Source organism: Rhinichthys klamathensis, unplaced genomic scaffold (assembly GCF_029890125.1).
Source record: "Rhinichthys klamathensis goyatoka isolate OS25496 unplaced genomic scaffold, OSU_Roscu_1.1 h1tg000059l_1, whole genome shotgun sequence".
NCBI classification, from domain to species: Eukaryota; Metazoa; Chordata; class Actinopteri; order Cypriniformes; family Leuciscidae; genus Rhinichthys; species Rhinichthys klamathensis.
Genome location: NW_026606604.1, coordinates 4260350 through 4283660, shown reverse-complemented (window position 1 = coordinate 4283660; position 23311 = coordinate 4260350). Strand labels below are relative to the sequence as shown.

Below are 23311 nucleotides of genomic sequence, written 5' to 3'. Positions count from 1 at the left end.
AGTTCTAAAAAAATTATACAGCCTTCATATTTCTGGTGAGCTTTACAATGGCTGATTGCTAAAACGTGAGAAGCAAAAATGGGGCAATCAAAGCAATGCTGCTCTTAATCCCAAAGAAGATCATTCGTTTTCTTACCTGTTAACAGACCCCAAACCTAAATCCTTCTCCAGGGCAGGTAGACAGGCTAATGGAGTCAGGTTCCTTCTCTGAATGTGAGTAGATTACTGAAGAGATAAATTATACATGGAACTAGTCATGAGCTCAGGTAACTTTAGGCCAGTTTAACATGGTTACCAACAACTTGGTGCATTAGGTTTCAGCGCCTGGTGTTCGATGGAAGATGTTTCATGACCACTGTCTGGTTTCTGAGTATGGACACACGCTATCTACCATAACTGACTTTTAAACCTGCATGATAAGGACTGAGGAGGATAAAAAGGTTAGGTTTCGTGTCTGTGCGGTTGAATCAGCTAGTCTTGCATTGTGTGCGTGCATGAATGTGCTTGAGTTTATGCATTTCCTTTCTGAAGCAAGATCGCCATCTTGCGGCGGCTTTCTGCAAACGCAGTGATGTCCAAATGCAAATGTAATAAAACTACTTTGCTCGTACAAAAATTGGAAAACAGGAAAGTCTTATAATTAGTTTGGTCTCAAGTTATAAAAATCAATGTTCAGAATTATAAGCATAACCGCCACATTAAAGAAGATGTGCGCATGCGCTGCTCAACTATTTAACTAGGGATAGTTGAGGGTGAGTAAATGATGACACAATTTTCATTTTTGGATGAACTATCCCTTTAAGCAATATATTCACATTTGCTTAAATAAACTATGCAATTCATATTTTGGTAGGCCTACTGTAAATTGGAAGAAACCAAATATTGATTCACGTAATGTAATTTGTCACTTCTAAACTAAGACAGTAGGTTTAATTGACTCTGTGGCCATTTTTTCATGCTTTATAACATTTTATGTGAATATTAGGCTACATTTTTCATTGAATAAGTAAATGCATCTAGAACGATACTTAAATTATAGAGTAGGCCTATGAAATTTGTACTAAAGATATCCTTTAACATTAATTTTGTAACTCTAAATGGATACAAAAAAATGAAAATCTGATTTTTGTTGTTGTATTGCGAGGGACCACATTCTAAATTTTAAAAGGCAGCTATATATTTTCATGTAGCCGATAAAGACCCAATTTATACAGTGAAAGATTAACATCATAAATATGTGAAAATATTTTGTTTTTGTTACGTTATTACTTTTTTCTACTTCCTATAGTACTGTATATGTATTGTTTACTTATTTATTTAAAAAAATATTTTAATAATTATTATTATTAGTTAGATTTTTTTCTCTACATTTTTACTCTCCCTTGGCCCCCTGAAAATCCCTGTTGTGTAGAAAAAAAATCTTCTTATCTTGTATCCCCACAAGATGGCATCTGAGCATGAATTTTTATTCTACCAGTGGTTAATTGAAAGTTACTTTTCTATAACACTCCTTTTACTCACCCTTTTAAAAATGCTAAAAGATTTCACATTCCTACATCTTTTTAACTGATACATAGACGTTTTATGGAAAATATGACAAAACTAATCACATTTTCTCAATCCCAAACACATGCAGCAGTCAAAACCAGGAGGGAAATCGTCAGTGGGCCGATTGACGTCAACCAGCAATTGATCCAGTAATACTAACACTTTCTCTTCTATTTATATATTTTTTTTTTAAATGTACATGTACTGATAGATTAAACTGAGAAGGGCCATAGCACTTGCATATTGTTGTCCTACTGTTAGTTTAACTGCTTCTAATCTATTGTTCTAATTTGTAAGTCGCTTTGAATAAAAGCGGCTGCTAAATGAATAAATGTAAATGTAAACCAGCAGTATGGAATTATGTGCTCCCCTTGTTTCTGATCTCCTGATGACTGCTGCACAGCACAGGTCGTGTTGCAAGTGGATACATGGAGTCTCGAGGGGAATTAAGCAGGTGTGCTGCTCGCCACCCCTCATCATTGTCTCCTCGTGAGGCTGTTCCTGCAAAGCACGTCTGCCTGGGGAATGGCATTTGTGGCAAACTAAGCCTCAGAAACAAACCATTAATGAAATGATTGCCCCTCAGTCGGGAAATGTGAGACTCCCAAATGAGCAGCACGCTGGGCCACCGGTAGTGGACGGGAAGCAGTCCTTGACACTGATTAAACGGTTTGTAAAAGTAAATGAATGAACAGATATGCATGATGCCAGACGTCTTATCTTGTTAAGTGTGTTGTGTTTGCTTTCTCTGTTTGGTCCCGATGTTTAATTCTTTCTGGCAAAATTTAGATTTAAAGAGTGAAAGGGATACTTCACCCAAAAATGAAAATTGTGTCATTACTTATTCACCCTCATGTTGTTCCAAACCCGTATGAGTTTCTTTCTTCTGTTGAACACAAAAGAAGATATTTTAAAGAATGTTGGCAACCAGACAGTTGACGGCACCCTTTGACTTCCATAGTAGGAAAAAAAAGACTATGGAAGTCAACGGGTGCCGTCAACTGTCTGGTTACCAACATTCTTTAAAATATATTTTGTGTTCAACAGGAGAAAGAAACTCATACAGGTTTGGAACAACATGAGCGTGAGTAAATGATGACACATTTTAGGGTGAAGTGTCCCTTTAAGCACTTTAATGTACACTCTTAAAGGGTTAGTTCACCCAAAAATGAAAATTATGTCATTAATGACTCACCCTCATGTCGTCCCAAGCCCGTAAGACTTTAAGATATTTTAGATTTAGTCCGAGAGTTTTCTGTCCCTCCATTGAAAATGTATGTACGGTATACTGTCCTTGTCCAGAAAGGAAATAAAGACATCATCAAAGTAGTCCATGTGACATCAGTGGGGTAGTTAGAATTTTTTGAAGCATCGAAAATACATTTTGGTCCAAAAATAACAAAAACTACGACTTTATTCAGCATTGTATTCTCTTCCGGTTCTGTTGTCAATCAGCGTCCAGTGACGCTGCTGACATAAGACGCTGCTGACGTGTATCTGGTGCGTCCGTGTATTCGGGTTCAAATAAATATGGCTGGGCAAAAAAATGCAAGTCTTCCTCTGTGTCGAAATCCTTAGACATGTTTGCGAAGATTGTTTTGTTTACAGCGTGCGTCTCCCTCAGACTGTAAACGAAGCTCGGACGCACCAGACACACGTCAGCAGTTTCTTACGTCAGCAGCGGCACTGAACGCGGATTGACAACAGAACCGGAAGAGAATACAATGCTGAATAAAGTCGTATTTTCTTGTTATTTTAGGACCAAAATGTCTTTTCGATGCTTCAAAAAATTCTAACTATACCCCTGATGTCACATGGACCACTTTGATGATGTCTTTATTTCCTTTCTGGACAAGGACAGTATACCGTACATACATTTTCAAAGGAGGGACAGAAAACTCTCAGACTAAATCTAAAATATCTTAAACTGTGTTCCGAAGATGAACGGAGGTCTTACGGGCTTGGAACGACATGAGGGTGAGTCATTAATGACATCTTTTTCATTTTTGGGTGAACTAACCCTTTAAAAGTAAAGGGTCTTTATTGGCATCAATAGATCATGAAGAACCTTTAACATCCATGGAATCTTTCCATAGCACAAAAAGGTTCTATACAGTGGAAAAAAGGTTCTTCAGAGTATTAAAACAATGGTTCTTTTAAGAAATGTTTACTTTGGGAAACCTAAAATGGTTCTTCTATTGCATCATACACAAACCTCCCTTTGGAACCTTTATTTTTAAGAGTGTAGCGACCACATCACACTAGAACCATTAATATATCAACATTAGTTATATCAACAATGCAATTTTCTAGAAAAATAATAATAATTTAAATCTCAACGTTTTTATATCATATTTCCAAGAAGTTCACCGGGGTCAAGCACTCTTATCTGTGTGCTTTGGCACCGTTTATTCAGCATAGAAACGGATTAGGACTGCATGGTGTGGGGTTTGGTTCTGTAGAATTGTATTGTGAGCGACGGGTAGGGGGTGGGATGGAGCAATTATACTCACTACTGGCATATGGCCTCTGTTGCCATGGCACAGTTCACTATTGTCCCCCTGGTCTCCAGCAACTCGAGTTAAAACATTTGCTAAAGCTTTGCTAACATTGCAAAGCTTTACGACTTAAATTGATGAATTAAAGAGAGTGAGTCGAACTTGCACAGATTATTTTCCCTCTATGTAAAAATAGGCACTACTTATGTGATTGCAAAAGAAAGGATAACTGTACAAAATGACATAACATGTATTACTACACTATTTGGCCCACACAATCACCATGCGGATGAATTTCAGTTGGTAAACGTAAGTTTATGCTTATTCACATGAATAGTTTTATTGAAACTGGAACAAGCCTTAGTTCATGATGATGACTTTGAAGTGTGTTTCCATGCAAATTGTACCTCAGCACACAATGTGATACTTAGAGACTGCTATTGACTAGTGTTGTCATGCAATTACCTGGTAATGCCTGACAGCACTCTTATTGTTTAAACTTATAAGGTTCTCTGGTAAGCCTCTGTCTTAAAGGGTTGGTTCACACAAAAATTAAAATTATGCCATAATTTACTCAACCTCAAGCCATCCTATGTATATGACTTTCTTCTTTCAGCCAAACACAATCGGATTTATATTAAAAAATATCCTGGTTCTTCCCAGCTTTATAATGGGAGTGAATCATTGTTTCAAGCCCAAAAAGCACATCCATCCATCATAAAAGTAATCCATACAGCTCCAGGGGGTTAATAAAGTCCTTCTGAAGTGAAGTGAAGCGATGCCTTTTTGTAAAAAAAAAAAAAAAATCCATATTTATAACTTTAATAACTGGCTTCCGGTAACGGCTGTACGCAAGTCTAGTTCCGTTGAGTGACCTCTGATCCGACGTATGACGTATCGACAAACACGTAGGCGCAGAAATCAAATCACCGGTCACGAATTAGAAGTCTAAAACGAGAATATGAAGAGAAATGTCGGAGGAGTGTGAGTTTGTTGCCCGGCCCTATTTGTTTGAACCACGAGAGGCGTCTATTCTCAAGCTTACGGCGGAACCTCGACTTTCTCGTGAAAGTGCAGACAGACGTTACCGGAAGCTAGTGATTACAGTTATAAAGTTATAATTATGGATATTTTTCTTACAAAAACACTTGCTTCAGAAGGCCTTAAATTCACTTTGAAATTAATTTTTGATATGTTTTAGCTTACCTCAAGGGCATCCAAGATGTAGGTGTCTTTGTTTCCGCAGTAGTTTCAATTTTGATATTTTTAGGTCAAACCGTTCTTGTCTGTCAGTCATATAATGCAGGTCTATGGTCACCACCTCAAAGAGCATGCACAGAGAAGTCCAAATTAAACATGATTTAATGACTCGTAAATGTTAGTACACATTGATGGCCTAAGACACAAAACGAGCAGTTTGTGTGAGAAAACGAACAGTATTTATATCGTTTTTGCCTCTTGTAACGCACAGACCGAAGCGCCGGCGCCCTCAGATCTTTTGGACGTGGCTGTGGTTACAAGAGGTAAAAACGATATAAATACTGTTCGTTTTCTCACACAAACTGCTTGTTTCGTGTCTTAGGCCATCAATGTGTACTAACATTTACGAGTCATTAAATCATGTTTAATTTGGACTTCTCTGTGCATGCTCTTTGAGGTGGTGACCATAGACCTGCGTTATATGACTGACAGACAAGAACGGTTTGACCTAAAAATATCAAAATTGAAACTACTGTGGAAACAAAGACACCTACATCTTGGATGCCCTTGAGGTGAGCTAAAACATATCAAAAATTAATTTCAAAGTGAACTATCCCTTTAATTAACCCACTGGAGCCGTATGGATTACTTTGATGGATGGATGGATGCACTTTTTTGGCCTTCAATTTGTTTTACCATTCACTCCCATTATAAAGCTTGGAAGAGCAGGATATTTTAAATATATATATAACTGTGTTTGGCTGAAAGAAGAAAGTCATATACACCTAGGATGGTTTGAGGGTGAGTAAATTATTAAGCAAACAAAATCTAAAGGCAAAACTGGAAGAAAGAAGCAAGTTTATTGTTTAGCTATCACATACATCTGCTATTTATAGGTACTATAACATATAGCCTAAATATGACATTTAGTTTACTGGATTATCTTTGATTGGCAGTTTTCTATACCCTGCTGCTGGGCCTAAAATGGGTTTTAGCTGGTATCCCACTGTGGTTTTAGGCACCCTTTAGTCGGTTGGTCTTGGTGATCAGCCTATGAAAGCAACTTAGGTTGGTTTAAGATATGTTTATTTAAATTGTCCTTTAAATTGTTTTAAAAAGGAGAAAAATAAAAAAAACGTTTACTCATGGGTTTTATTATTGAGAGAAGTTAACATTGCTCACGAATAACTGGATGACTCATACAGAGAAAAGGTAATCACAGGCAATGATGTAGACCGGCTGCAGGGCAAACCCCGTTGTAGTGGAATACCCTTGTTGAGGTCCGTACAGTCAGTGAACGAGTGCATAAATAATTCTTGAAAGCATCGCCAATGAGATTCGCCGTCTCAATAGCGCTGTACGATTTAGTCCAATGGGAAGCGGCCTTACATGACCTGCTGCACGCCTATTGGCTCATTAAGACGAGGACGTTTTGCGAACGCTTTCTGTACAACCCCATCTCTTTCGCAGGTGGTGCATGTTCGGAAACAGATTGCAATGTTCAGGACGAACTGAGACTGTCGTATGTAATCCTCGTAGTTTATTTCCCGTTTTGCGTTTTCTTTTTAACACTGACCGAACAGCATGTGCCAACACACGCATGGCGTGGTCGCGGGGCGTGTTTTTATTCCACCCAGGCCACTTTTTTCTGGTTGATATACAGTGCTGCATTGAGTGTGTGTTGAATTACGGGTGCTATCTGTGTGTCTGCACTGAGGAAAAAGACAGCGCGAGAATAAATGTTCATGCACCGCAAAGCTTGAATGAAATCCGTCGTTAAACGGATACAACTTCACGTACATTTATTTAAATATATTCGCAGGATCTCTCTGTTTTCTACAAGCATCGGGGTTTGAAGTGGTCATGCCTTTTGTTTTAATTTGGGAGACGAGACTGCGGAGCCATTTGCACGATGATGATGATGATTCACGACTGGACGGAGTTTAAAAAATGAGGAAGCATTTTTTTCTAAAGATACTAAAAAGATAGAGGAGAGGCCTCGTCGTTCCACAGGCCGTGATCTGTGCATGGGAAAAGGGAAGAAGAAAGGAAGAAAAACGAGCCTGATGAATAAAAATCGAGTGAAATGGAGCACGAGACACGCGCATGGGGAAATATGGACCATATCAATAACGACGGCGGTGTGCGCGAGAACCAGATAGATCCGAACAAAATGAAGCACTTCGCCTCTTGAGCATTTAAACTGATATTTTTTTTATTTGCAATTTAAAGGAGAGGAGATTCCCGTGCTTTTTGAGAGTTCCAAACAGCGCTCAAGTTCCATGCAAGTTCTCCCCTCCGCCTTCTTTTGATTTCTTTGATTACTTTATTACTTTTTTCAGCGGGTTTGAATTATTTTTGATCCGGATCCATAGCGTTGATATTATTCAATGGAATTATGTTATCAGTTACCGGTTTTGCCTCTAGACAGGCCGGTTCCCAAACATGTTCTCAGCCGGAGGGGAGCCATTAGTTTCAGCTCCAGTTCCTCTTTATTCGGAGCCCCCGACCCGAGGCAGCTGTCACAGGTAAAGAACAAAACATTTGAGCTGAGCTGTGTCAAAACCTAGCGAGCTGTCTACCTAGAGAATCAGACGCGCGTTCCGAACGTTCGTTCGAATCATTTTGGAGCATCCAAAATATTCGAATGTTCGGAACGTTCAAATGATAATCAAATTCTTCCTGTGTAGTAGGAATTTGTCAATTAATGTTACGAATTCGATTCGTTAATGGTTCAACTAACGATTCTGTTAGTATTAAAAAAAGTGAAATTCATGCTGCTTTTACTGCTGTCATCAAATGACTCTTTGATGAATGGTAATACGTTTCATTAATTTGTTCGTAAAATATTGTCAATATCTTTGGCTACTCGTCGTTGTCATATATGAACTAGTCACTAACAGTCTCTGATGCCTTAAGTTCAAAATAATTCGTTTTTTTTCGAGTCGGACATGGCGAAATCGGCAATTCAGCAACGGCTCCGACTGATTCTTAAGTACTTTTGATTCTAAAAAAGAACCGGATCATAAGAGTCATTCTTTGGGCAATTGGACTACTCTAGTCATACTGTATGTTTCACGATGCAGATTTAGGAAACGTAGATTATTTTAGCAAAGTGTACCGTGTGCACATTCGTGGACCATTAACGCAACCGAACGTCATTAAAATTTACCCAGTTATGGTATTTTTAATAAAGCGACTGATTCTCTGCGCTCAACCCTATGTAGGCAGCTCATAAGGTTTTGAGACGGGGCCCAATTTCTATTTCCATGCTTAATTATTCTTGTGCTTTGTTCAGGGTCTTGATTTATTTACTCAGATTCTCTGAAGTCCCCAAGTGTCAGGGCTTGACAAGAGACAGCGTTATTTTCCCTAATTGTCTGTTGTCGCTGTCATACTGCGGTGTTGGCAACACAAAATATGTTTTGTTGTCCCTTTGGGCCACATGCTGACAGTCTTTTCAGGCTGAAAGTGTGTCACTCTCCCCCTCACACACACAATGTTTGAATTTGTTGGGGATTCTCTTGGACAGCCCTCTTGCAACTTGTTACTCAGTGTCCATTGGGGAGATTGTAGGTGTTTCTCTGCTTTTAACCCTGTAAAGCCTGATGTATTAAACAATAGTCTATTAAATTGGAGCAGTTCGAGATATGCAATTTGGTGCAGATGTTACGTATATGGCTAAAAAGTAAGATGAAATTCTGATGCAATGATGATTGACAGATGCAAATAAATGTTCCTCAAACGCCAGCTGTATCACATTTGATTTGACACATACATTTTAACATGATTTTCCAAAAAAAAGAGAGAAAGAAACCTTGCTTCAGTCGAGTAAATGTTCATCTTAAAACATGACTAACAACTTAAAAGTTATTCAAACCCATTAAAGATTTCACAACCAAGATACACAAGTACTACTGAGTTTTAAAATGATACTAAAAGGTCTATTAATTATCAATCAGAGGGCAGAAGGCATAGATGTTGTGCAACAGGTTTTTTCAGCAGTTTTAATCATGTTGATAAATAATGCATGTATCTAATATGATATAGTAGGCTTTATAGGCTTATGTAGCATTGCATCTTTCAACCATGTTAAAATGGGTATAATAAAGTTTTTCCTTGCTTTTTAAAATTGGTATTATGTGATGAAACTGTGAAAACAGTTGCTTGCACATTGAGTAATACAATGCTATCATGTGTTCAAGTATAAAGGCAGTGCATGTATAAGCGTTGCTTTTAAGATGAACTATAATCTTTAGCGACCTGTACTTAATCTTTAATAAGAGATAATGCATATCTCCAGGTCAAAGGATTGTTACTCACTGTATTTGATAAATTTACTAGTCTTGCAGCAAGCTCACACAGTGGGAGATAACATGCTTCGCTAGTGAAAGAAGCCCTGCAGGGCTTCGAGGCCTAGAATTTAAGATGTAGTCAGTCAATAATAAGGGTCATGTCACCAAGCAACCGCTTGTATTGAGAGTTAGATTAGATAACCCTTCTGTCCAGTGTATTGCCTCAACTGCCCCTGGTTGTCTGATGCTATCAGCATCTCTAAAGTCACACATATGCAAATGTATTTGCCTGCTGCTTTTCTAGTCAAACTAGTGACTGCTGAATGTTTTGGATTATTACGAACAACAGTGTCCACATTATATCATAGATTTTCTGACTTGCTCTCTATCATAACAGGTGTTTTGCCAGCAGAAAAATGGTTTCCCTTGTTTTTTTAATTCAATTTCCAGGTCCATTGGGACTGGGAGTTTGACCCAGTTTGCATTGAGACCTATTTGCCTCTCTTAATGGCATTGCTTTGGCAAGCTTTGTGCAAAAAGCATTTGTCTCTTATCCCTGTCTGTTAGGCTGCATGCATGAAAGCCCAGCAGCTACAACCGCCTTCTCTAAAAACACAATGCCTGACTAAGTGCCTCCCAGAGAGCTTGCTCTGAAACCCAGCAAAGCTCTGCCTGGATTTTCGCTGGAATTTCATCCGTGGGTGGAATGTGGGATAGACCCGGAGCGGCTGTTGGCCTTCAGTCTTGACAAGTCCAGGCCTTTGTGCTCCCTCCGTATGGAAGGGACGCATATTCTGAATGTCTGTAGTGAGGAATAAGCTGGTAACATTCGCCAGGCTGTTCTTTGCCCAGCTTTCAGTGCAGCGGCTTAGAGCAATATTTTCATGAAAAGATGAGATCAGCACAGTGTAGCACAGCTTTCGACCAAGTTAGGGTCACCATTTCTGGTCCTGTCATATGTATTTTCATTTTTAATCATTCTAGATCCTGTGAAATTGCTTGACAAGTTCTGTTTTCTTTCTTGAGTTGATGTAGGCTTTAGTAATGTGATGTTACATTCATGAACCATGCTATTTGCCATTACTCGTTGGCCATTAAAGGGCATTTGATTGCTATACGATTCTTTAGTATTAGGAACGGAAATATTTATTGTTATTTTTTATTATTATTATTATTAGTAGTAGTAGTAGTAGTAGTACATATTTTTGTCAATTAATAATAACAGTAGAAATATTAAGTATTAATATTATCAATATTAATATAAAAAATCATTGTAAGTGGCATATTTGTTTGCACATTTAAAAAAATTACTTATAATTTTTTTTATATATTTTATGCAAATAACTACATTAAAAATAATTTGAAACTGAAATAATAATAATAATAATAATAAATCATTGTAAATGGCATCATGTAATATTTTAAAAATATATTTAATGTGCTATTATATTATTGTACTTTACATTTAATGCAAACAAATACAATAGTAATAATTAGAAAAAAGACATAGTATTATTATTATTACTACTACTAATAGTAGTTGTAATCGGGGGTGGGCAATATGGCAAAAATATTATCACGATTTTTTTCAGGCAGGATTACGATCCACGATCTTATCACAATTCTTTTTATATGTTGGTTTTTAAGACTATATATATATATATATATATATATATATATATATATATATACGGTATATATATATATACGGTATATATATATATATTCTTACAAGGTAACAAAAGAGAGAGAGAAAAAAAATTAAACCAGTAATTAAAGGGATAGTTCACCCAAAAATGGAAATTCTGTCATTGATTACTCACCCTCATGTTGTTCCAAACTCGTAAGACTTTCATTCATCTTCGGAAAACAAATGAAGATATTTTAATGAAATCTGAGACCTTTCTGTATAGGCTACTCTCCATAGACAGCTACTTAACTACCACTTTGATGCTTCAAAAAGTTCATAAAGAAATCGTAAAATTAATATCCATATGAATTGAGCGGTTTAGTCCAAATTTTCTAAAGAGACACTATCGCTTTATATCAGGGGTGTAACGATACCCTCATGTCACAATTCGATACATATGATATTGAACTCACGATACGATATTGTTGCGATACTCCAAGACATATGGTAAAAGGTTAACAAAAAATGTACTGTTGATTAAAATGCTAAATTTGGTTTTACAGTGTGGGTGTAAATGAATAAGCTTGGACTTGGTCCTGATAAACCAATGCACAGGACAATGGTGACACCAGAATAAAAATATTCATGATTCTGAAGCTGAAAATACAGAATTACTTTAGACGAATATGCTTGCACTGTCACTAACTAGATATATTTAAACTAATGTAGGCCACTTTTTACTGGTAACATAAGATATTTGACATTATCAGGACCCACAAATATTCCCCCATTGCATTATTATACATTATATTCAACATTATATATAGTAGTACTGACACTCTGTAAACTTTTTTTGGGTGAATTATACACAATACATATTGTCACTATCCACGATACATATTGATGCATTTTTGTATTGTGATATATTGTGACACCCCTACTTTCTATGATGACCAGATTGAATTCAGGCTTTTATTAACATAAACATTCATCAGCGAACATAAACAAAAGCTCAACCAAACCTGCTTGATGCGCGAGAACAAACCTCTTGGGGAAGCTCAAACATGCTGCGTAACACACAAGAATTAACCTCATGCTTGAGCTTCCGTTTACCATAACTGATGCGAGTTAATGAATGTTTATATTTGAATAAAAGCCTAAATTAAATCTGTTTCTTTAAATAAAGTGATCGCGTCTCTTCAGCACATTTGGACTAAACCACTCAATTCATAGTGTTATGGTGTCTTTATAAACTTTTTGAAGCATCAAAGTTGTAGATGTGTAGCTTTCAATGGAGGGACAGAAAGCTCTCAGCTTTCATTAAAATATCTTCATTTGTGTTCCGAAGATGAACGCAAGTCTTATGAGTTTGGAACAACATAAGGGTGAGTAATCAATGACAGAATTTTTTGGGTGAACCATCCCTTTAAATACTGCTTTATGGCAGAAAAAAACCCTGAATGTACTTTTTGCATTCAAACAAATGAAATAATGTTGCTTATAAATGTCTCCTCGTATCCCTTTATTAAGGAAAAACATATTTTTTTAGTAAATTTCCATTGCGCCCCTAAAGATCTTACTGCGCTCCAAAATTTTTCAACTTAGGAGCACATGTGCTCCTTCTGAGAAAAGTTAGCGTCAAGCCCTGAGATAAGAGAAAGTGTCATCCGCTTTAAAGGCCGTCGTTCAACAGATTGCTGAATGTCACAAACGGTGCCTCAGAGTTGGAGCAGTAATGTTTCAGAAGGTTATATGCACACTTTGCAGCCTTGTAGAGGCAGGGCAATTATCTTTTTGTAAACAGTGAATTTTTGTGTTTGTGCAGTCATAAAACATAAGTGACTGTTGCAACGCTTGTGTGTGTGTGTGTAGGTGCCCCTCGCTGCTGTGTTTGTTAGGCTTCCGTTGCAGAGGGAGGTAGTTAAGCATGTGCCTGGACTCTGGGGGCAGTGGTTTGGGCTGCAGCCAACATCACAGATGGCCAGGATCTCTCGCTCTCTATCGTCATTCTTCTCCTCACTCTTTTTTCCCCTCTCAACTTCTCCCACACTTGTTTTTCTCAAACAGGCTTTTTGTAAACGAACAAACCGAATGTCTTCCCAAAAGCCGAGGGTGTTGCGTTGTGTTATCAGTCACAGTCTATGTGTTACACACGCATGCGACTGAAACATACTTGAAAGAACAAAGACCTGGGAAAGAAAAAAGGCCGTTCTCATTGTTTAGTATTGCAACATGTGTTTTCAAGAATCTCGTGCCAGATTATGACGTGCTTCCTAGCAGGTTAAGGCAGCTGTACAGTGCATGTGAATTTTCACTCCCGTGTCTCTGATGTGCGTGCGCTCGTGAATCACACACTTATTCATGTGCTGCATTACTTTACTGCGTCAATGACTTATCAGCAGGTCGACAGCATGTTTTTGCCATTTAAGCAGAGCAGCCCGTTCCCGAGCACCATGTGAAGCATTGCGGCTCTCCGGTGTGTCCTCTAAATCTGTGGGCTCTCGCTGACACCATTGGCATCTAGTTTGCGAGTGGAGAGCGAGAGCATCAATGTGTGTGTAGCTGGAAGGCCGACATGCTTGCTTGAAGTGCATTTGTTGGAGGTCATATCAGCCGTGTTTGGTGGTGCAGACAGGGTGAGGATTTTTTTTTTTTTTTTTTTTTTTGAAGGAGTTTGTTTATCTCACTCATGCGAGAAGGTTTTTTTTGTGCCATGTTGTTAGACTGACGTAGTTTCAGGATGTGGTAAGAATGTGGAGGGAGCTGTTCGGTTTTCAGTATTTCACAACTTGCTGCTGGTGTGTGTAAATGTGTGATTAACCCTTGCACTGCCGAGAGTGCTTCCACATTCACCATTAACATTCAGTTGCTTTTGCATTTGTTCAAAGTTTGTGGTTTCTGTTTTCTTGGGGGTTTTTTTGCCGTTCAGGTCAGTGAGTTTAAAAGATGCCATTTGAATGGAGGCACATCAGGATGGCGGATCTTGTGCATTGAAGTATTGTGTTTATTCAGAAGTGACGCAAATCTCCACCCTTGTTGACAGGCTTTCAGTGTCTCAAAGTTTTTCTTCTGCCTCCTTGATGTCATTTCCCTTACGTATGGGCCTCTGAGATATGTAGTTTGGGTGGCATTTCTGCAAAAATGTACTGCACACTACATTCTTGTGCAATTCTTATTTCTGATGTCACTCATTACTCCAAATCAGAATAATGGTTGTAGGTGATAGTGGTTTTTCAATTAAATGTAAGTGTTTTATATCTTTAAAATATATATTTAATTTAAATGTAAAAAAAATATATTGAATTACATATATTAATGTTGATTATTAATCGATTAATATATACATAAATAATTATGTTTATTATGGGTGGATGTTCGTGTAGCATTTCTGAAAAAACGATCCCTTTCGCTTGCTCTGGTTTGGTTTGTCGACTCCATTGTTGCCTCAACGCCATGACCGTTGAACGTCATGTCACAATATAACACTGATTCACTTCCTGTCACATTAATCCTTGTTACACCACAAAACGGTCATCAGCGAATTGTGCCTAAGAGAGAGACTACTGGATCTGACATTGAGAACACCGAGATCTGTTACACAACGCGTTGAGAAGTTTAACTATAGTAGGGAAAGGCAACCACATGTTTCACATTCTGTTTACTGGTATTGCTTAATATTTCACACAAAAATGTCATAATTTACTCACCCCCATTTTTTTTCTAAAACTGTATGACATTATTCCTTCTGCAGAACTCAAAATATGGCATTTTGAAGACTTTCAACTGTTTTTTTTTTTCCCCATGCAACAAATGTCAGTGGGGCCCTAAACAACTTTGGACCCCATTGACTTTCATATGAAAAAAAAAAAGATTTCAAGAAGGAAGTCCTGCAGATTTGAAACAGCGTGAAGAAAGTGCAGGTGTACTTAAAGCTGCAGTCCGGCATTTTTCCTCTTTGTCGCCATCTCTGTTCGAAATCTGCAATTGCAGTCATTCGCGGAATTATCAACTTTACGTGGGTTGTAGTTCAACACCCTCGACACGGCACAGCGCGGATGAACACAGTGTTTGAGGAGAGTGTGCAGCTGTCAGTCACCGCGCCGATGTGGATATTGTCATTCAGAATCACAGATTATTCTTTTTGGAAGTATGACCAACATAAGAATTTTCACCGGGAAATGTCATCTGAACTAGTAAGAAACATTCACTTTTGTTCTGGTTCTGACATTGCAGTAAATCGCGCTGATTAAAGCTAACAATTGCTTATAAGTTATCATTTCACGCAAAACCGTGCAAAGTAGCTATACTATGTTCTCTAATTGTTAATGTTAACAACGTCAGCAAGCATTGCGTGACTACATCATGTAATGTCCTTCCGATATTATCCTTGTTTTCGCATGGGTCCGGTTGCAGTCTCTTTTTTTCTGTAGCCACTCCGAAGTCCGAACGAAGTCTTTTGCATGTTACAGCGGGTGAGTCTCTAGTTGTCACTGATGATGATCGTCGTTTGAACCTTTCTGGATCCGCCATCAAATTGATAAGTTTAATTATATCAAGTGCTGTGAGAAAAGGCTATAAATCTCTACCTCCAACATCCTCACACGCAATATAGCTTATACTAGCCGAGACTCCTTCTTTATGTGTACAGATGTGACGTAATGACGCAAAGACATGCTCGAATCTCCCGCGGAAATCCACCAGTACCACTAAAATTAAAAACATTATTACAAGCTTACCGTTTTGCATCGAGCTAAGGCAAGCAGATAGTTTTGAACACTGGCTGGTTATGTATTTTATCAAATATGTATTTTGGATAATTTTTAACCCAAAAGAAGCTACGGACAGCAGCTTTAATAAGTTTATGTTGCGATCTGACTGGCTCTATAACCTGTTCAGTAAAAACAGCGTTTATGGCTTGGCACTTACAGGAATGTGCACTACCGTTATCCAGCATTTCACAGCATGGTGCTATAACTCATGAGGACGCTTTGAATTTATGAGCCCTCTCCGAGGCCTGTTCCTTTAATCTGAGTGAGTTTAGAAGTACAGAAGTACAATGTCGGATAAGGTTTAACGGGAATCTGTCTGGCTTCCTCTTTTGTTTGCTTGAACCCACTCCCTTTTTTTTTTCTCGGCTGCAATTAGACGTGAGGAAGAAATAAGTTGACAATAAACTGACCGTTATCGCTTTCAAGAAAAAAAGTGTGGAAACGTGTTGGGGGAGAAAAGAGAAAACACTGCAACCCCGTGGCACACCCGAAACGACCTTATGCTGGCCTTTGTTTCATTTCGAACCAAGTCAAGTTGCATCAATATGAAATAAAACCTGTGATCATATTTAAGCAAAGAAAATTCGATTCCATAATAAGTAGACATTTACACCTGTTAGGGACCATGGATAGGCTTTAGAGTCAAAACATGTGGATGATTTCATACAAGGACTTTAATGCAAGTTTGATATAAACACATTTTTATTAACATTGTTCCATGACAATGGAGCAGTCTTTTCTTGAGTAATTACTTCAAATTCAAAATGGTATAATGGTTGTAGGTGATTGCAATTTTTCCATTGATATACATTTATTTTGAGAGATTCACAAATCTTCACTCAAAAAGCATCTGAGACTGGAAGATTGTAAACGTGGTGCAGATAAGAGCTGATCGACAACAACTGTAATTAGACTTTGTGTGGCAGTCCTTGGAACAGAATCAAGATAACTCAGTAATGTTGAATGGGTTTTTCTGTCCGAACAGGCTGTATTACTTTGACAAAAATGAAGCCAAGTATATAAACCCCTGACTCCCCTCATGACGTGCTGTCAGGGTTTTTTGTTTGGACCCGGGCCTGAGAGCACGGGGTCAGGAACAGGAGCCTCATTAGGACCACGTCATGCTCTCCATCATTACACTTCCTGTGTTTGACTCAGGAATCCACAGCTGCGATGGCCCCTCTCTCAAGCGCTCGGCTCTTTTGCTCTCGAATGCAAATACGCACATCGTCAGCTGTGCTGTTTATTAGACATGTGACCCAGCGCACAACTCCCATGTCATTGATCTCACATTTACATTAGTGCCAGTAAGTCTGTACTGGGAGAAGCATTCAAAGCAGAGAGGATGTTGGGTTTTGGACACAGCGGTGGGGTTTTCCCGGGCTGTAAGCGAGGATGTTTAAATAGGAATGATATTTGATTGCGGTGCTCATTCCATGCATGCTATCAGCAGGGTCGAATGTGTCTCACTTCTGTGAAACGGGGCCATTAGTGTCTTTGAGATGCAAGGAAAGTCTGTTTTCTGTGACTGTGGTTTGCGGGGGTTCGGCTCATCCAACTTGCCGTTCTGCTATTTATGGAAATGCTTCTCCGCAGATAAATGTGGTGATGTCACTGCTAAGAGAGGCCAACTTTGGTCTGAGAGAGGGAGCTTGTGTTACACCTGTTCCTAAAATGAGTCCAAGCCACACTTAAAATCCCAAAACGTAAATCATTGTGCTTTTGGCTCGTGATAAATAGATTCACATTATTTTGTTGAAAATGACACTTCATTTGCTTTTTGCAACACATTTTATTACTGTAATGTGAATATTCAACCAAAAAGTTGGTTGGGACATTTTTTTGTGTGAAAAGGAGAGCCTTGCACACATTTTGGGGGGCAGGAATCCACTGACTTTATGAATGAGTCATTGAATCATTGACTCACCTGATTGGTTCAAAAAATGCTCAAAAATGAGTTGCTAAGATGTGCAACTTTTCTGCTTTCTTGGAATAATTGTCATTGGCAAAATACAGCAAAAACAGTCAGAATTGACAACGTTTTGTCTCAAAAATCGTCTTCGAGAAAATAGCAGTCTTGAGAACAAGAACTCATACAAAGGCAATTCATCTTGAAATTTGGTGGCATTTATTTTACGTCAACGCCAGACTAACTTGCTTGTTAAGCTTAATGGAGTGCTATTGCCTATTAAGTTAGGCTGGCTGTATTGAGATGTTTTAAAATTGTAATAGGGCATAAAAAAAAAAGTGTTTGGTTCCGGTTTCCGACCGACCCTGTCAATTTATGTGCGACCCAAATTTATTTATGAGCTTGGGGAAGAAATAATAAAAATTAAATAAATACACAAATAAAAAACTTTGAGGCAAACTATAATTTACGTTTTTGTACAGCACGCGATGCAAGATGCCTGTTGTCCTCCAGCAAAACAAACGAGGCAGCTACATGGTCGTTCACACATCGTTCGTCAAACTGAACTATAATACATATACAAGTTTTTGTTTTTTGTCATTAAGGACACTTTTATTCATATACGCACACATACAAATGCATGCATTCTAGGCACGCACACACCACATGATGCGTTACAGAGTAACCTCCATCTGCCTCCCAAGTTTCATTAAAAATCATCCCAAATACCAATACCCTCTTCTGCTGTCTACCACTTCTTTCGCCATGTATTTGTTCGTTTCTTTTATTATTTTATGCAATCCAAAACACTCTAACCTGCCGCGCTTCGTATCTCCAGAGCCCGTCTAACTTGTCCGCGACAAATGGATTTTTGAAGGACAAGTAAAAGAGAATTTTACTTGCCCGAACGGACAAGTAGCCTGATTAGAACATCAATAACAAACAAAAAAATAACTAGGGAATCACTAAACCGAGAGAATGATTCTGATTTTATTACATTTATTGTAAGTTGGGATCGATTGTGGATAATAAATGTATTAGCCTGCTGACAGTGAGGTTGCGCTGTTGAAGCTCGCGCAGCCTCTCGAGGAGAAATCTACACACATGAGCGCAGCACACATACACACACTCAGTTAACAACATACTGCCTATAAAAAAATCTAAATGTGGAGTTTCTATATTTTAACATGTGTTAAGCATCCTCAATTATTTTTCCTGAATACCATATCACGATTGAAAATGTGACATTGATTTCCTACAACAGTTCAATAAACAGTTAAAATTAAGTCACTTACATTTTAGATGCAATATTGGCTGTTTTTGTTGTTTCTGCAGCGAAAAATAGTTCCAAACAAAAATCCCAGCAGAACCACGGCGCATCTCACAGGAACACTCAACCTGTTTTCATTACTGAATGATTCAGCATTTTGACCGAATCGGTTGAGTCAAAGATTCAATGACCCATTCATTAACATCTGTCTCATTCTTGAATGAATCAACCTTTTAAACGAATTGTTTGAATTAATCAATCAATGACTCACTCATTAATACGGCCGCCTGCCGCCACCTATTGGCAGTTTAGTGTTATGTTTATAAGTAGCCTAGTATACTTCTTTCCGATGTTTCTTATTTGTACATTTAAATCAATTTCATAACATTATTTTATGCAATTGTAATTTTTCAGTGTGAATTATTTAATTTGATCAGCCCTACCTAGGGTAACAGTATGCTTCATCATTCATTTTAAATTCCTAAATTTGATCAATAAATTCAATTATTTAGAATAAGACGACACTATAGGGCATTTAATAAGATTGGGGGAGGGGATGCCCTTCAAAGGTGCAGATATTACAATATGCCAATTTAAATATCAAAGCTGATTGAACACTGATGAGAACATTGCTTCAGAATAAATGTAAAAAAATTTTTTTAAATCCGGACAAGCAACTTTTTTACTCTGACAAGTGAATGACAGATTTACTTGTTCGGAGGGCAAGCACATGAAAAGGCTTAAGGTCGAGCCCTGAATAATTTCCTACCTATCCCTTGCTGCTGCCACAAAAAAAAAAAAAACTACCGACCCATGACCTCAACTGACAACAAACCGGAACCAAACTTTTTTTTTTTTTATGCCTAGTGGTTTAATTTCACAGCGGTGACAAACATTGCTGAAGTTTAGGACAAACTCGATCGTTACCTGGCTGTCACCAATGAAGGCAGGTCCGGGAGGTGTGGCTGTGGTGGTTGTGACGAGGGATGTTGGAGAGTGGGAGGGGCTCATGCGGTCTCACAGAATTAAGAATAAGTTGTTGTGCACACAATAAGAATTTATTGAGAATTGATGTCACGGGCCAAATTTAAGCAAAAGCAAAAATAGAAAATGAAGAAATATCTTGCAAAAAGGGCACTTGTGTAGTCAGAGGCCAAAATGGCAGGTGCTTGAGTGCCACTTGGGGTCTATCTTTGCACGGTGAACAGTGATCTGCATATAAGAGGTAGTTGGATGCAAAGCGTTGAAAAATTCACCCAAAAAGATAAGTCATTTCCATGGACAGTAAAAGAAATGGACACAGCGGCCCCATAGACTTCAACGGAGAAAAGTGAAGTCAATTAGAAGCACTCACTTCCTGATAGCCAAGCGCACTGCGCAGGCTCAAACTGAGCTTGACGACGTAGATGTGACGTGAGCAACCGGTCTCACAGTTGTACGTCTTCTAGTAGCTGTGCCAAGAGGAATCTGAATCATTCCCTTCCGAATCTTGCAGAGTCGGAGATCGTGAGTATTAGCTGTCCATGAGAGCAACTTTACAGCTCTCTATGGGCTTCTCCCTTGACTTTATGCGAGCTTCTACTTCTGTCTATATGGTAATTTCTCTACTGTGCGATAGAGAGTCGCGTGGTTATGACGCAATCGTTAGCCTATTTTTACAAAAACTGCTTCTACGGGCCATAACGTAAGATACAAGGTAATGGAGCCTTTTATACATTGTCGTGTTTCTTTAGAAATAAACAATGGACAAATGGAGTCTTTAAACGCCTCAGATGTAAAGTTATTCGCTGTCAAAGTGACGCCAAAATGAATGGGAGTCAATGGAATGCTAACAGCAGGTGAAGGCTTGCTAGCCAATGGCGGCCCCTGGGGAGACTTCAGTTTCCGCCTCGTGGATTACCCCCTTGGTAATTTCAGAGGTGGAACATGTTTGTTTGAAGTTGAACAGACTCTTTTTTTTTTTTCTTTAGAATTGTGCACTGATCAATCATTCACATTAAAGCATGAACGTTTGTTAAAGTTTTAAGATCATGTTGATTTGAACTACTAGTTAAATTAATGCAACAATAAACGAACACAGAGTTTGTAGCCTGTTATTTGATGGCCTGTTACTTATTGTGTAAAATAGCAAGTTAAGTTTTTATATATATATATATATATATATATATATATATATATATATATATATATATATATATATTAACTAGATGTAAAATAATAAATAAATCTTGCCCCAAATAGAGACTTGTGAAGACCAGGTTCTTATGAGGTGAGTCCTTGAGGACTGCAAATGAAAATAAATATGCTTCATGATAGTGAGCACACATCTTCTTCGATTACAAGGTGGCTGAGAAGTTTAGAAAATAAAGCATACAGTCTGCTCTCTGCACTGCTGATAAGGAGACTCTAACATGCTCTCCTGCTGCCAGCCCCTCCCACCATGTGCGTCAGTGGCTCTGCTGGTCTGGTTGGTTGTTGCTAGGTGGCTGTGTGTGAGTGTGTATGAGAGAGAGAAAGAGACATTTAGGGCTAACACGGACAGTTCGTTTAAGTGTGTGTGTACAACTAAGACAGCTGCACTAAGCTCAGCACACATTCTGTCTGGGCCTTGAGCTGGTCTCCGGTCATCTACAGTCGTGCACACATGCGAACACACGTACGCAAATCCATACACCCACACACTGACATACACTGCAACACCTGCACGAAAACTGACATAGAGACTATGATCCACAGTTTTCGCAAGGTCCAATGGGAATAGCTCTGATTTGGTCTATAATCACGGTTCTTGTCAGATGGATTTTTTCTAAGGTAGGTTTGGGTGGGTTTCCTTGTTGGCTCAGCTTTTATTACACGATAACCTTTGACAACTGTTCGTCTGTTTTTAAAAAAAAAAGCAAAAACCAACTGTAAATAGCCCCCAACTCTTTGTCTAGAAATTAAAGTGAATCAAGTTAAGATACAGATCGTGACTTACAGAACTTCACTTAAGTTACTCGCGTGGGGCTCGCTTATCAAGTAGTGATTATAAGTCAGTGAGGAAACACCACGAAATGCATACAGACCCTATCGCCATGGCTCAAGCCAAAGCAGTCACCTTGGGAAGAGCAAATTAATTGTTTGGTTTTGTGGAGTATTTGATTTGCAGAATGTCTTACTCTTGCTTATACCACAGTGAACAAATTGTGTAGACTAATAAAAACTATTTAGGCTTTTGAAGTTTAATTCTGATATGGTAAAATGTGTTATTTTGTTTTAGAAATAAACACGGAGGAGGCAATGCTTGCAATGTGATATACATAGTTTTTTTTAGTTGTGTCCAAAGAGAAAACTTTTGCAACTTTAACAAGTTAACAAATGTCACATTAATTTGTCATTTGTTTACTTGTTAAAGTTGCAATAAAACAGAAGGGACTGATCTTTTCTTCTGTATTGTATGGACAAATTTACATATTATCGAAAAAGATGTAGGGTCAGGAGTTGGGACTTGGCGTTTTCCATCTGTTGTTGATTGGATAATGGCAGATCTGGATGTGAGCATGTGGTTGATTGTAAGAAAGGGGCGGGGCATAAGCGAATAAAATGATTGGAGAAGTCCGGCTAACATCAAGTTTGTTGAAACAAGTCTGTTTCACTGGGAGATAGATTTGAGATTTTGATTCAAATTTGCATGGATGAATCATTCACAATGAGATTAATAACATGCATTTAGAAAATAGGGTAAATTTTTAATTTATCTTTAACTATATCCTCCTACCCATTGCACAGTGGATTATTCAATATTTTGGCTAATTACACTTTCATCTAAAAATGTACAACTATCTGCTCCGTTTTACCATATTTAAAATGATTTTCTTTCAAATTATGTGCTGAAGTTGACTAGCTGACTAACCTAAGTGGAGGCGAAACGGTTTCAGTTTGTGTAGTTAATTGATTTATAGACGTCTACACATGTTGGTCTGGTCTGACTGGTTATTTTAATAAATTAAAAAGTTCATCTTGAACTGTGTTTTTCTCAGGCGATCCATGCTGTAAACAAAGAGGAACAAAGTGCTGAATAATTTTCCCACTGCCTTTTCCTGGATTAGTTTAAAGGAAGTGGTGATGGTGTTTTCCCCTGTTTGAAGGCCTCAGTCGAACCTCCAGCGGGAGACTGTGGTGTGGAACTGAGTCCGCTGTGGTTGTGGCGTGT

General features: G+C 38.3%; 1 protein-coding gene across 23 annotated transcripts in view; it reads left to right on the top strand.

The window, feature by feature from the left end:
• pde7a (phosphodiesterase 7A) overlaps positions 1–23311 on the top strand; it is a 47742-nt gene that overhangs the window by 5909 nt on the left and 18522 nt on the right. For 6 of the 23 annotated variants that reach the window (XM_056249018.1, XM_056249017.1, XM_056249016.1 and 3 more), the window contains exon 1: positions 6705–7774. The exons of 8 other annotated variants lie outside the window; for them this stretch is intronic. In XM_056249018.1, the coding sequence (XP_056104993.1) occupies positions 7637–7774 (138 nt within the window). In that variant the 5' untranslated portion in view covers positions 6705–7636. Of the gene's footprint in view, positions 1–6704; positions 7775–13729; positions 13808–21833; positions 21931–23311 lie in introns of those variants that run through there. 9 more of the 23 variants (XM_056249032.1, XM_056249022.1, XM_056249020.1 and 6 more) reach the window with 5 other exon arrangements.